The following is a 15847-nucleotide window of genomic DNA, read 5'->3' on the forward strand; positions in this document are numbered from 1 at the left end:
ACATCTTTATTTTAATAGTCGTATTTGTTGTATACATCAAAGATGGCATTGTAAAAAAATCTCACTGTGAAAAAACATTAAAAAAATAAACTTTCTTACATTTGATTGGAACATAAACATTCACCACAAAAATACAACTACAATACACTTATCTACACAAAACAACACTTCACATCGTCACAAAAAGTGCTGATATAGGGGCGAAAAATGTGCTTTTGTTTTGAAATCCAGAAATCTAATCACATATTGTGAAACGACAACAATAACACTAACGAGTTTAGTTGACACCTTGATGCTCCTCTGAAAAAAAAAAATCGGGATTTCAAAATAAAAGAATGAGCCTTTTCAGAGTCTGTCAGTCTAATAGAAGACACCATTGTTGGGATTGAGGCTCTTATTTTGAAAATCTGACTGCATATCACACTCCTGTTGTGTTCATTTTTAAAAAAAATGTGACCAGGTGTATTCGGGATTTCAAAATGTTAAAAAAAAAAAAAAAACACAACAACTTTTATTTACTAAGTTAGCCTAGCTCATAGGAGTGGGAAATGCTTTATCCATTATGGTTTATTTTAAATCTTTTCGAAGTAAAAGCAGTCATTTTAACTGTAATGGAGTCAGTTCAACTTATAACACTTCATTCGTGAAACTGTGCAACATCCATTTTGTTTCCAGAAGATCCAGCTTCTATCCTGAAATGCTGAGGACATCATGGACGGGCGTAACAATGAGCCGGTTGCCATGGCAACAACATTATTTAGGTCAAAACATTATATTTCTTGTCGTTCAGTGTGTACTTTCTGTGAAATTGTCCCTCCAAATTCTCCACTTTCAGTCATTTTTCACATTCCATCAGTGTTTATTTCCTGTCAGCATCTAACCTCATGTACATTTCAACTATTAAAAGTGTTAATTGCCAGATGACACATCCTTTTAGTTTCAAAACCCGATAAATTTAAAGGCCACATAGTATACTTTTTCAACACAAATTTATGAGATTGGCATTGCAAAAGCTAAAGGCAACATTTCACCTTTAACCAACTACTTTTTTATTGGCCCGCAGCAAATGATGAAAATATCATATACACTATTTCAATATGGTCTGCACAATCAGCTTAAATTAAGCCTACATTCTGTTGCACTTATCAACTTTAGCACTAGATGGCGCTAGTCACTTACACCAATAGCTTAAAGGTCCAAGTCTGACAACATATTGAAATCAAGACAGGGAATAGACTTGAAAATTAAAATTATACAATGTGATAAATGGAGCTATTTTAGTTGTATTTAAAAAAAAAAAAAATTCTGGCGCTGGACATTTTTTCTGCAAAGCATGTTTCAGGAGTGTAAGATAGGTATGTATACATATGTATGTATGTATGTATATATACGTATGTATATGTGTATATATATGTGTGTGTGTGTGTGTGTATATATATATGTATATATACGTATACAGACCCATTGGCAGTGTATCAAATACTTGTTCTCCCCACTCTATACTGTACATACATACTGTATGTATATATACACAGTAAATACGTATATACACACCTTCATATAGACATATACATATGAATATACACGCCTACATATACATGTAAATATACACATTCATATACATATACATGTATATATTTACACATACATTCATGTATATATACATACACTGTATGTACACATACATGTGGGCGTATATATATACATACATATGGCGGAAAACACTAAGGTGACTTAAAGTTCCGCTCTGAGACCCCCAATTTGGCCAAATTTCAAAACTGTCCAATATGCATGTGTGATACATCATTGGAAAGCTTAAAATCTCAATTTTTGGGGGATGAACATTTTTGAACAGGAGGACATTTAAAAAAAAAAATTAAACAGCAAAACCCTAACTGGATGTGAGAGCATGAGATAAGAGAATAATTATAGACGCCATGATTTTAACGGGATATTTTCGCGTACTGACCTCTTTTCGATCCAAAAAATCCATGTAGCATTTATCACCAAGTGTCAAGACACAGCTGTGAATGATGAAAAAGGGATTTTTGGGGGGATTTTCTGAGTGAAACAGGGTAAAATAACAAGGGTAGCGATGCAGAAATCGCAGACATCAAGGAGTGGTCGAGATATTCATTTTCATATATTTACCCTTTTAAACGTTTTTTTCCCAATTTTTCTTTGTTTGGATCTTTATCTTTGTTATCTTTATCATCTAAAATATTGGAGAAAATGCGACAGTTACAAAAAAAAATTAAATTCAGCCATAGTTATGAGGTAGATATCTGTGACTTTTTTCCAGAGACAATTTTTTTCATTGTGACGTAATTTGTTACAAGTTTAAAATATGCGAGTGAATAATCTTTTTTGAATGCCTTTTTTTTAAAATATTAAAAATATATTAAACATCAATTAATGATTCTAAGCTAAAAATGACAGATATTTTGAATAATAATTACTTCTTTTTATGGCTAAGATGAAACAAAAGCAGTTGTGCGACGTCTGTAAACGGGTGTTTTCAGGGTAAAACGGATCAATTTAAAAATAGTTCGGAGGCTTAGTGCGCCATGAATCTGCTAAGGCAGCATATAGACATATTGTTCTCTCAAACACAACAGTTCTTTTGGTTTAAAATACAGCAGTTTATTTTAAAGAGGGGTGCAAGAGCAGAAACTGCATTTTCAGTCTTGTCTGTGTTTTCCGCCATATACCTACAGTACGTGTGTGTGTATATACACACATAACCATACAGTTCCCTATAGAGATGTCCCGATCGATTGGCGTCCCGATCGATCGGGTCCGATCATGTTATTTTCAAAGTATCGGAATCGGCAAAAAAATATCGGCCATGCCTTTTTTTAATATACATATATTTTTTAATTAAATCCTTTTCTAATTGTATTTAACGTTACAGACATAATATGTTACACTCATCCAGAGTCTTTAGTTTAGGTTTAAGGTAGGGTTATCAAATTTATCCCGATAACAGTAATTAATTTTTAAAAAATGTATCACGTTAAATATTTAACGCAATTAATGCATGCGTTGCACGACCCACTCATGCATTGTCACGCTCAATCTGTAATGGTGCCGTTTTACCCATTTAGAGAGCTAAAAGGCAGCGTAAAATGAGTAGTGAATTTTGGCAGCCTTTGGAGCCTTTTTTTTTAATAGGCTAAAGCCTTACAATCCCTCTCCCAACAATTAGAAATATCATGGGAAGCAATGTGGGGAAGCAAGGTAGCAATTAATTTTTTTCTTAAAACCTTATGTTATTTCCCAACGCAGAGAAGATATGTCAATTGGTAGCACTACGCAGAGTCATGGTTCCACTTCCCATCATGCATTTGGGTTGAATGGCTGCAGTATCATTTACTGAAAGCTCAACAAATACACTAGATGGCAATATTTAGTCACAATATACAAAGTCACATTTATCCTTTAAGAATTACAAGTCTTTCTATCCGTGGATCCCTCCCACAGAAAGAATGTTAATAATGTAAATGCCATCTTGAGGATTTAATTTCATAATAAACAAATACAGTACTTATGCACTGTATGTTGAATGTATATATTCGTCCGAGTTTTATTCATTTTTTTCTTAATGCATTGCCAAAATGTATATGATCGGGAAAAATTATCGGGAATGATTGGAATTGAATCAGGAGCAAAAAAAAAGCAATCGGATCGGGAAATATCGGGATCGGCAGATACTCAAACTAAAACGATCGGGATCGGATCGGGAGCAAAAAACACATGATCGGAACAACCCTAGTTCCCTACCTTGTAGATAGTGGCCAATGTCTGAACAGGCCCAATTCTGATATGGAGACTTGCAAAAAAAATGTGAGCAGCCAGCCCTAAAAATCAGATTTGAGGACGAAACAGATTGGAATCAGATATGCCTGCAGTCTGAACGCAGCCTAAGGGTTCCCCATTCGTCGACAACGCCATATATTTAGGGTTAAATCGGGTGAATAACCGTCTTTAAACTTTTGTAAGTCCACTCTCTGTCAAGAGTCTTGCTTTTCCACTTCCGCTTAATGCCCAATTTCTGTGCATTAAAACCTGTCAACTTTCATTTTCCAGTCAACTTTCAGAGTTTCCAATGCCTGCCAGTTTTATTTTGTTTGTGTCCTGTTGATTCGAGCTTCCTGAATCTCCACATTTCTTTGCGTTTCAAGCTAAGCTCAGGATTGGATTTGCCGCCTGGAAGATTTGAAGAAATAAAGGTTGTTTCAAAACAAAACACGTCCAGTGGAGCTGCCGTGACGTCGTTAGAACGTCTGTCGTGGCGGCGTACAAAGCCTTGTTAAAACATGACTTCCTCGCAGCTTCCGTAGTCGCTCTCCACCAAGCTGCCGCCGTCGTAGTTGCGCCGGTCGCTCGTGCCGGATCGCGTCTGCGGTTGGGCGACGTCGGCGCGGGACGACCCTGCCACGCTGAGCCGCTTGTAGCCTGCCGCGTCGCCGTCCGAGCGCTTACCCGGTTGGTAGCTGGTAACCGTGTACGCTTCTGGACATTGCGATCGTGGAAGCGGGACGCCGTCTGTGTCCAGGAAGCGATTCAGGTCCCGGTTTCCGTAGCAAGGCGGTAGCGGGGCCCGGCGGTCCGAACGCTCCAGGGGGAACGGGAAGCCGCCGAATCGAGAGTTGCGTCGCGAGTCCGAAGCGGCGGACGATGAATAGACGTCTTCCACGATGTCAAACTGAGGGAACTCCTGCGCCGTGGCTACCGGACGGCCAAAGTAATCCGGATCGGCAGGATAAACTGTAAAAGGGAATACAGAAACTTTTAAGAGTTTAAAAAAAAACTAAACATGTCCCGATCGATCGGGTCCGATCACGTCGTTTTCAAAGTGTCGGAATCGGCAAAAAAATATCGGACATGCATTTTTTAAAATATATATATATATTTTTTAATTGAATCATTTTCTAATTGTATTTAACGTTACAGACAAAATGTCTTACATTCATCCAGGGTCTTTGGTTTTGGCTTAAAGTAGGGTGATCAAATTTATCGAATTAACGGCGGTAATTAATTTTAAAAAAATTAATCACGTTAAATTATCTAACGCAATTAACGCATGCGCTGCACGACCCACTCACACATTGTCGTGTTCAAGCTATAATGGCCCCGATTTAACTATATATAGAGCTAAAAGGCAGCGTAAAATGAGTAGAGTGAATTTTGGCAGTCTTTGGAGCCTTTTTGAAATTGGCTAAAGCCTCAAAATCCCTCTCTCAACAATTAGAAATATCATGGGAAAGCAATGTGGGAAAGAAAGGTAGTAGTTGATCTTTTTTTTAATTTTATTTACACCCTACGTTATTTCCCAACACAGAGAAGATATATCAATTGGTGCCACTACACACAGTCATGGTTGCACTTCCCATCATGCATTTGGGCAGAACAGTTAAATGGCTACAGTATCATTTACTGAAAGCTCAACAAATACACTAGATGGCAATATTTAGTCACAATAGACCCTACCCAACGACGTCACAAAACCACGTGCTCGCTGTATGGTTCCGCCCCCTTGTCCGTCATTTTGTCTCTGTATTAGCATTGGTGTCAATTGATCGAGGAATTTAAAATGCATTTCATGGAAGACCCGGTGCTTTCGGATACCGTAAACTCACTGGATGTGCTGCATAAAAGGCGTTATGTGGAAAAGCTTCGTTCTATACAGTCGCCAGATCCATATTTGATGCCCAAATCGATGTTTTTCGACCCACTGTCTTCGCCCTGTCTGCCTGACATCTGCTACGCTGATATTTACAACTATCTTGTCCACACAAAATCAGCCTATTCTCACGAAAATTTGAAAAACTTCAAGAGCTTGGAGGCTTATAAATACTTCGTTGCTGGTTGGGTGAAACAGGTCCTCGTCCACGAAAATTCGGCAGGAATCTATCTTGTGCTTGGAAAGGTGAGTTACGAAATTTTCAATTCAAAATCTTTTATTCTCGCTAACATCCACTGTCAAGTCTAATTTATTTCATGTCATTTGTCAATGCAGTTAGGGCTTTTTATGTTTATATGGTTTAGCGATAGCACTCTCACTACATACATACGTGTATGTTGTCGGCGATTAGCCTAGCAATGATCTTAATTGTGGTTATTTGTCAGCCCAAAACCCTCTAAGTATATCTTAAATGCATCTTACCGGATATAAAATGACTACTACATAGTCTGTGGTGATTTTTTTGGTGCCCAGTTTTCACGTCGAATTGCAGCCGTCCATTTCGCTCTCCTCTTTGGATCCCTCGGAATACGGTAAAACTTCAAGTCTCTCCTTCCATCTTCTCTGTTAGTGCAACCAACAGCCACACACGCCTTCACCATTTTGATTATTAATGTTAAGGAGCAGAAAAACACGCCGTAAATAGGAGGAATGTACGTAGCCGTAACAGGTTAACACTATGTTTTGACGGACAATTGGGCGGTACCATTCAGGAGAGCGGAGTTGTGACGTCACGTGGGTAGGGTCTATATACATAGTCACATTTATCCTTTCAGAATTACAAGTCTTTCTATCCGTGGATCCCTCTCACAGAAAGAATGTTAATAATGTAAATGCCATCTTGAGGATTTATTGTCATAATAAACAAATACAGTACTTGTTGAATGTATATATTCGTCCGAGTTTTATTCATTTTTTTCTTAATGCATTGCCAAAATGTATATGATCGGGAAAAATTATCGGGAATGATTGGAATTGAATCGGGAGCAAAAAAAAAAAAGCAATCGGATCGGGAAATATCGGGATCGGCAGATACTCAAACTAAAACGATCGGGACCGGATCGGGAGCAAAAAAACAGGATTGGAACAACCCTAAAAAAAAAACGATCATTTAAAAAAAAAAAAAAAAAAAAAACCCTGTTCCGATCTGAAAATCATCACCTGACCCTTCTGTCAACTAAATGACCTTGCAAAAAAGTTTGTTCGTAACTCGTACGCCTCTTCAGAAAAGTTCCCTTGTGTGTTTGTGTCCTCAAAATGCCTCATAAAAAGGGCATAAAGTCTTGCGTTATGCAAATAAAGCGCCGGTATTTGCATTTCTTGGGGTGAAAAGAACGCACGGCGGCAGTTGCTGACCTCGCTTGCAACTCAGCTCCAATTTTGCGTGGAAAGAAAACGAGTAGCAGGAGAAAATAAACCTTAATTAGTGTCCAAATGCCCTGCAGTCACCTCACGTTGGATACCGCCACGACATCACAGCGCGTGTTTTTAGCGTGTTCGAGGCCGCCGCGCTCGCTTAAGGTTTGCTTTGCTCTGAAGGTCGTAAAAGGAAGCGCAAGCCAGCAAGAATTTGACTTTCTTTACAGGCTGAAGGTCACTAAAGTTGTTGTTGTTTTTGTGGACGCTAACTTTAATGTCCTACTTCTATTTCACTGGCGAATTGGTAGAAAGTTTCAATGAGTTTATCAGTCGTAGACGTCCGTTCATTTGTAGCGGGAGGGTGGTGGCGAATAAATCTTCGCTCACTGCTTTCAATGGAAGTGGACAACTTGAGGCTGTTTTCCTCAATGGTACAACTTCAACTTCAGAGAACTTTATTCATCTTTTTTGTTTTTTTAACCTGTCCTGTTCAGCTGCTTGACACGGAAAATGGGAATCTGTGTGTCCTATTGGTCTGAGCAGTTTAAATTAGAGATGTCCCGAGTCCAATCACGTCATTTTCAAAGTATCGGAATCAGCAAAAAAATATCAGACATGCCTTTTTTTTATTTATATATATTTTTTAATTAAAATGTTTTCTAATTGTATTTAACATTAAAGACATAATATGTTACACTCATCCAGAGTCTTCAGTTTAGGCTTAAGGTAGGGTTATCAAATTTATCCCGATAACGGCGGTAGTTAATTTTTGTAAAAATGTATCACGTTAAAATATTTACCGCAATTAATGCATGCGCTGCACGACCCACTCACGCATTGTTGCGCTCAATCTGTAATGGCGCCGTTTTACCAATGTAGAGAGCTACAAGGCATCGTAAAATGAGTGGAGTGAATTTTGGCAGCCTTTGGAGCCTTTTTTAAATTGGTTAAAGCCTTACAATCCCTCTCCCTATGATTAAAAATATCGTGGGAAGCAATGTGGGGAAGCAAGGTAGTAATTGATATTTTTCTTCACACCCTATATTATTTCCCAACGCAGAGAAGATATATCAATTGGTAGCACTACGCACAGTCATGGTTGCACTTCCCCTTCATGCATTTGGGCATGGCTACAGTAACATTTACTGAAAGCTCAACAAATACACTAGATGGCAATATTTAGTCACAATATACAAAGTCACATTTATCCTTTAAGAATTACAAGTCTTTCTATCCGTGGATCCCTCTCAAAGAAAGAATGTTAATAATGTAAATGCCATCTTGAGGATTTATTGTCATAATAAACAAATACAGTACTCGTTGAATGTATATATTCGTCCGAGTTTTATTCATTTTTTTCTTAATGCACTGCCAAAATGTATATGATCGGGAAAAATTATCGGGACTGATTGGAATTGAATCGGGAGCAAAAAAAAGCAATCGGATCGGGAAATATCAGGATCGGCAGATACTCAAACTAAAACGATCGGGATCGGATCGGGAGCAAAAAAAAAAAACATGATCGGAACAACCCTAGTTTAAATGTATCACATCGGATCACATGATATACTCGCATTGTGATGATTATTCATTGTGTTTCGTTTATTTGGAGAAAGTAGCGGACAGGCAGGGGTTATGCGGGGGCAGAAAATGAATTAGAAAAGGAGAGAGAGACAGAAAAGAAGAACAAACAACAAGAAATACATTCAACGCCTACACTAACTATGAATATAGTAGCGCTATTGTTAGCAATTGTATTTCCGGTTGACACCATGTGGGCGGCCTGATTACCGAGATGAAGGGGGGGGGGGGTGTCAGAAAGAGATGAGATTAGGTGTAGTGGAGCGTACACGAATCGGCAATGTGAGGGTTATAACCCAGTATTGTAAGTGTGGATATGTTGGCATCCTATTCTATGCTGCCTGATCGCTAGTTCTGGCACTTATAGTTTCTCTACATGAGTGTGTCTAATTGCACTCAGTCATGCGCGAGTCCCATCATAAGTGTGATGGTCCTGGAGACAAGTGGAAAAGTTGCACAGGGGCCACCCCAGCCAGTCAAGGTTGAGCCGGGGCAGCCTGTCCTCCCTCTCGCAGCTCCAGCGAGGAGCCACAGTCCTCCCCCTGGGACCCAATGTGGTCGTCCATACGGTCTGCGCTCCCATTAACTGTCCTTCAGGGAAGGGGTGAGGGTACGCGCCATCGCCCGCCCATGCCCGCCCGCCTAACTGGCCCACCAGCTACGGCCGCCACCCCCCCAACCGACAAGGCACACCATGGGACCCCCACGCCCGCCCACCCGGCCCACCAGACACCGCCGCCACCCGCCAACCAACACGGCGCGGCCCAATAGCCCCGGGGCAGGACAGAGTCCCCACCTGGGGTGGGCGACACCCTGCCGACCCACTGGCACCCGACCAGAGACCCGAGCCGGCGGCCAAGGAGGTTGCCCGGGCCGAAAAGGGAGGGGGAAGGCGGAAGCGGGAGAGTGTCGGATAGCCACTGCGGGGCGGCGCGGGACCGGATGCCCCCCCCCACCTCCACGCAATCAGCAGCCAGGCGTAAAAAAGCTTTATTAATCTGTTAGGCAGAGCATCATTGCGTAATCATGACAGCACCAATAGGTCGGTGGGCCCGTGGTCAAATGAGCGGACCCTAAAATTAGCACATCCTCATTATCCAAGCATTACTTTAAAAGCATTCTGACCGAGCGGCAAGGCAGTTAACTTCCGTGCGCTCACGTTGTTCCCAACTCTTAAAAACACTCAAAACTCTCAATTAGATGAGGCCACCATTATCATCATTTAAACACGTTTTAGTAGATGGTAGGTTACAGTTTTCATTTTGAGGCACTGTAAATCCACAAATCTTAATAGGTTTTGGCTAAGGTTGGTCAATAATAGTAGTTGACCTATTTTTACTGGACCAATATTTAGAAAATTTGAATTAAATGTGCTAAATGTGGACTTTGGTCTGGTTACAGGTTACAGTTCTCATTTTTGTGGTACTGTAAATCCACAATTCTGAATACGTTCTGGCCAAAGTTGGTGAATATTAGGAGTGGACCTATTTTTACTGTACCAATATTTAGACAATTTGAATGAAATGTCCTAAATGTGGATTATGATCTGGTAACAGGTTACAGTTCTAAGTTTTGTGGTACTGTAAATCCACAATTCTTGAATAATTTCTGGCCAAGGTTGGTGAATATTAGTAGTAGACCTCTCTGAATACTCCCATACTCAAAACTATGCATTTTTTTACTGTACAGATATTTAGAAAATTTGTATTATAAGTCCCACATGTGGACTTTGACCGGGTTACAGTTCTCATTTTTGTGGTACTGTAAATCCAAAATTCTAAATAGATTCTGGCCAAGGTTGGTGAATATTAGTAGTAAACCTCTCTGAATACTCCCATACTCAAAACTATGTGTTAACTGTACAAAGATTAAGCAAATTTGATTTAATAATCCTACATGCACACTTTGATCAGGTTACAGTTCTCATTTTTGTGGCCATGTAAATCCACAATTCTGAATTTGTTCTGACCAAGGTTGGTGAATATTTGGAGTGGACCTATTTTTACTGCAACCAATATTCAGAAAATTTGAATTACATGTCCTACATAAAGGATGTTTGATCTAGTCACAGGTTACAGTTCTCATTTTTGTGGTACTGTAAATCCACAATTCTGAATAGGTGCTGGCCAAGGTTAGTGAATATTAGTAGTATACCTTTCTGAATACTTCCGTACTCAAAACTATACATTTTTCTGGACAAAGATGAAGCAAATTTGAATTAATAGTCCTCCATGAACACTTTGATCAGCTTACCGTGCTCATTTTTGTGGAACTGTAAATCCACAAATCTGAATAAGTTTGGCCAAGGTTGGTGAATATTAGTAGTGGACCTATTTTTACCGTACCAATATATAGAAATTTTGAATTACATGTGCTAAATGTGGACTTTGATCTGGTTAAAAGTTACAGTTCTCATTTTTGTAGTGATGGGACGAAATGGGCCGAGGTTCCGAAGCTTGGTTCGAGTAATGGGAGGGGCGTTTCCACGAAGCTTTTAGCGAGGCGCACGTCATTTCAGCAATACCCGGATATGATAGCGTGAGCAGCCTCGCCGGCCGGCTGAACTTTATTTTCACTTCAGAGGTGATCCGACGTTTGGCGCACATTGTAAACACAGTACAGACTACGGTATAAATTGGTTGCAAAACGCAATGGCGATCGCCTGTTATCTCACATTTTGTGGATTTCAGGCTCCCGTACTTGTTACAATCTGTGCGCAACAGTGCAACCAGTGCAATCTTTTTTCGAGCCTTGTCCTTTGCTTTCGATGGAACCTGCGCGAAAAAAGCGATCCTCCCCTGTATGGGAACATTTTGATTTGATTGCTTTCAATAAGGTAAGGGAGAAAAACTACATTAATATAAATGTGAGTGTGTGTGTGTACCTATCTGAACCAAACATCAACAGAACAGGATGAACAATCCATTAGTGTACTGGGATGCACAAAAGAATACCTACCCAAGTTTATATAAACTGGCACTCACATTTCTCTGCACCCCAGCTTCATCTGTGCCTTGTGAAAGAATATTTTCTAAAGCTGGTGAAATATTGTCCAAAAAAAAGAAACCGTTTAAAGCCAGCCACTGTGGGAAAGCTATTCTTTCTAAATAAAAATGAATAACAAATTATTCTTAGCATTTGTTGTATTTTGTTCACATACTAAATTACTAAAACAAGCACATTCATATCTTTGTCTTAGGCAAATAGCCATTGAATTTTTAACAATGTTGACCTCTTAGGCTTCTAGACCACTTGATGGCGCCATACAGTAAATGAAGCACCATGAAGCTTTGCTACATGTGCAAACCATTTTGCTGCAAAGCTTCACTGCTTCATGAGGCTTCATTTGGCCATCACTACATTTTTGTGGTACTGTAAATCCACAAGTTTGAATATGTTCTGGCCAAGGTTGGTGAACATTAGTAGACCTCTCTGAATACTCCCATACTCAAAAATGTATTTTTTTTAATGTACCCATATTTAGAAAATTTGTATTAAAAGTCCTGCATGAGTACTTTTATCTGGTCACAGTTCTCATTTTTGTGGCACTGTAAAGCCACAAATCTAAATAAGTTCTGGCCAAGGTTGGTGAATATTAGTAGTAGACCTCTCTGAATACTTCCATACTCAAATCTATGCATTTTTACTGTACAAAGATTAAGCAAATTTGAATTAATACTCCGACATGCACACATTGATCACGTTACAGTTCTCATTTTTGTGGCACTGTAAATCCACAGATCTGAATTTGTTCTGACCAAGGTTGGTGAATATTAGGATTGGACCTATTTTTACTGTACCGATATTTAGAAAATTTGAATGAAATGTCCTAAATTTTGACTTTGATCTGGTCATAGGTTACAGTTCTCATTTAGTGGTACTGTAAATCCACAATTCTGAATAGGTTCTGGCCAAGGTTGGTGAATATTAGTAGTAAACCTCTCTGAATACTCCCATACTTAAAACAATGCATTTTTACCGTACCAATATTTAGAAAATTTGTATTGAATTTGCTTGGTTGTTGGGGCCAAGGTTTGTTCAAGCACCACATAAGAAACCTCAAAATACAGGCTTCCAAATGCTGCCAATTCAGTGGTTGCACACTTACCACCTTGGGCCACAAGTTGTTTAATTTTGCTCGCCTGAAAAATGGTTGTAGTCTTAAAAATGAGTCTCAATGTCAGATTGCAGGACCAAATCAAGACCAAATAATTTAAAGGACCGAATACCGTTTAACAGCGTCAGAGGCAATGTGGTTTTTCAATTTTTGAACTGAAAAGGTTTCTTTCCATTCTTCTATCAGAAATGTGTTCATACAGTATACCATATATCATGTGTCATATATGATTGATTGTGATTTTTCCTGCTAAGACGAAGGCTACGCACACACCTTCATAGTCGAGGTCCCAGTGGGTCTTCTTGACCGAGTCGTTGTCAGAGCTAGACGGGGGCCTGACGGGCAGGTTGGGGGCCACGCTGCAGACCGCCGGACCATGCGACTTATCGGCGCACGCTTGGCTGCGGGGACGCAGCGAGCGGAAGGGCGAGTGGTCAAGGTCGTTGGCAGTGGACGTCATGTGGCTGAGCTCTACTTCTTGATCGCAAGCTTTCGGGCTCTTGGATGACATGGAACTGAAAAACATGTTCATATAAAATCTTATTTAATTTAGTATATCTATATACATTTGGCTGCTAACATTAGGAAGACATTACGTGTGTGGTGGATGAAGTACTCACTTTATTTTTTTACTTATGTAAAAGTACAGATACAGGGGTACTTAAGTCAAAGTACAAGTATCTAAGAAAAAATATTCAAGTTAAAGTACACAAGTACTTGCTTTAAATTTACTAAATGAATATAATAAATAAATAAAGGTATAGAGTAGTGCTGCAATGATTAATCGATTAATAACTCGAGTAATTTGTTTAGAAAAAAGCTTCAAATCAAATTTTGCAGCTTCGAGTATTTATTTAGAGTGGCATTGTAATGGTTTGTTTTGAAAGTGTTTGCATTTAGTTTTATTGGTATGGGTGGATACACTGCCCTTTAGTGGCAACAGTGAATATGACATAACTCATTTTATATGGCTAAATTCAGCTGCTCCCAGTGAAGACCAACATAAGCCAATATGTTTTTTGATGCATTCATAAATTAGTTTAAAGCTATAGTTACCTGTTTTTTGTGGGAATATGTGAGCGTTTGTTAAGAGCATTGAAAAAAAATACAAAAAAACCCTTAGCATTTTATAGCATTTAAGCTAGCGGACTTTTTCTATGCAAGTTAGCCAGTTGTTCTTTTGTTGTACTTAGATCTTCATTTATTTATTTTTTTAAATACTGTTTGAGGCTAAGCTCAAATATTTATTATCTGGGTCTTTGAAAAAAAAAAAAACAACAGATAGTGTTATTGTTTTTTTTAAAAAAAATTTTTAAATAGGATTTCTTTCCATGCCGCGCAGCCCGAACTGGCTTGACCGATCGGCACTGCTAAAGAATCAACATGTCTGGAATTTTTGTACGATGCAGGGAATTTTTCAAACAGCTCCGAAAAATATTCCGTTGCGCCGCAAACGGCAATTTTCCGGAAAAAAAAAAAAAAAAAAATTCAAAATGTATCAAGTCCTACAAATTTTGACCAAATTACACAATTTGGGCATCAAAAATTCCAGGACGTTGAGGGGCATAAAAGTTACACACAGAATTTGGAAAAAAAAAAATAATTTAAATTTAATTTAAAAAAATTTACGGTTTCCCAGAAATTTGACAAAAACTTGCCCATTCATTTTTAATGAGAACAAAAAACTTTCAAAATGTATCTAGTCCTTCAATTTCTGACCAAAACACACAATTTGGGCATCAAAAATTCCGGGACAGCGAGGGGCATAAAAGTTGTCAACAGAAATTGAAAAAAAATGTACGGTTCCCCGGAAATTAGCCAAAAACTTGCCCATTCATTTTTAACGGGAAATGTCCTGTTCACTTTCACTTGGATTTCCAATAGAATTTACATTGCACTGTTGCCATTGACGGCCATGTATGTTAAATCTATTGATGCTAATGTACTTGGATTCCTTTGACACATCTGTGAGTCGATGCCATTGATGGCCATGGACGTCCAAATTTTTTCCCATTCATTTTCAATGGGTAAAAAAAATGTCCCCAAATCAACAGGACGTGTCCCCCAAATGTCCCTGAATCCATTGACACTTATGGAGGGAAGTTTAGACGTCCATGGACGTCAATTGCAGCCATTGACGTCCATGGACGTCCAAACTTCCCATTCATTTCCAATGGCATTTAATCATATTTTTTCATTCTATTGATGCTAATACACTTGGATTCCATTGACGCCTATGTAAGTCGATACCACTGACATACATGGACGTCCAAAAATTTTCCCATTCATTTTCAATGGCAAAAAAAAAAAAAAAATCCCCAAATCAACAGGAAGTGACCTGATATTGTCCGCGAAATGTCCCCAAGCCAACCTGGGTTGTGTTAAGATTTGTATCACCACAGAGCAAAGACCCAGAGTAATTTCTCCAGAAATTGCAGTTTCTAGTTTTTAAATGCAAGTGCAATTGTGCGTAGTTTGAAGAAACACTCAGGAGAGAGTCTGAAAGAGATTCTAAGCTAATATTCAAAGAAAGAAACTGAAAATTAATTGACTGCTCAATTTTATTTAAAACTGTGCAGACTGAAAAAAAAACAAGCAATAAACTTGCAAAAAACTCAAAAGCTCAAATCCAATCTAGTAAAACACTAATAACAAAAAACCTGCATTAAAGAACTATATTGAGTTGAACCACAGTGAAAGAGGAATAGGTTGGATTTTTGAAAAACATGCTGGATAACTCATTTTGATTCAGCAGCAAAACTCCATAAACATTAATAATACTGTTTTTTTCCCCTGGAATAAACCAAACCCTGATGGTGAGTACTGAAAATACTAATAAACTGACCTTGGACATGATATGAAATTCAATGCAGAATATCTAAAACGCATGAACACCTACAAATGGTCTTTTGACAATATGTTGAATCCTTATTAAGGATGTCCCTGATCCGATCACGTAACTGGAAATCTCCTATCATACACCTAACTCACTAAGGAAATGAACCAAATAAACGAACAGATTGAACTGTTAATTAATGGACAGG

At 38.8% G+C, this 15847-nt stretch overlaps 1 protein-coding gene across 2 annotated transcripts in view; it reads right to left on the reverse strand.

Annotated features, from left to right (window-relative positions):
- fat2 (FAT atypical cadherin 2) overlaps nt 1–15847 on the reverse strand; it is a 309284-nt gene continuing 293437 nt past the window's right edge. For both annotated transcript variants that reach the window (XM_057850154.1, XM_057850155.1), the window contains 2 exons: nt 13077–13318; nt 1–4770 (listed from right to left, as the gene is read on the reverse strand). In XM_057850154.1, coding sequence (XP_057706137.1) covers nt 4313–4770; nt 13077–13318 — 700 coding nt within the window. In that variant the 3' untranslated portion in view covers nt 1–4312. The remainder of the gene's footprint in view (nt 4771–13076; nt 13319–15847) is intronic.

Source organism: Corythoichthys intestinalis, chromosome 11 (assembly GCF_030265065.1).
Source record: "Corythoichthys intestinalis isolate RoL2023-P3 chromosome 11, ASM3026506v1, whole genome shotgun sequence".
Taxonomy (NCBI): domain Eukaryota; kingdom Metazoa; phylum Chordata; class Actinopteri; order Syngnathiformes; family Syngnathidae; genus Corythoichthys; species Corythoichthys intestinalis.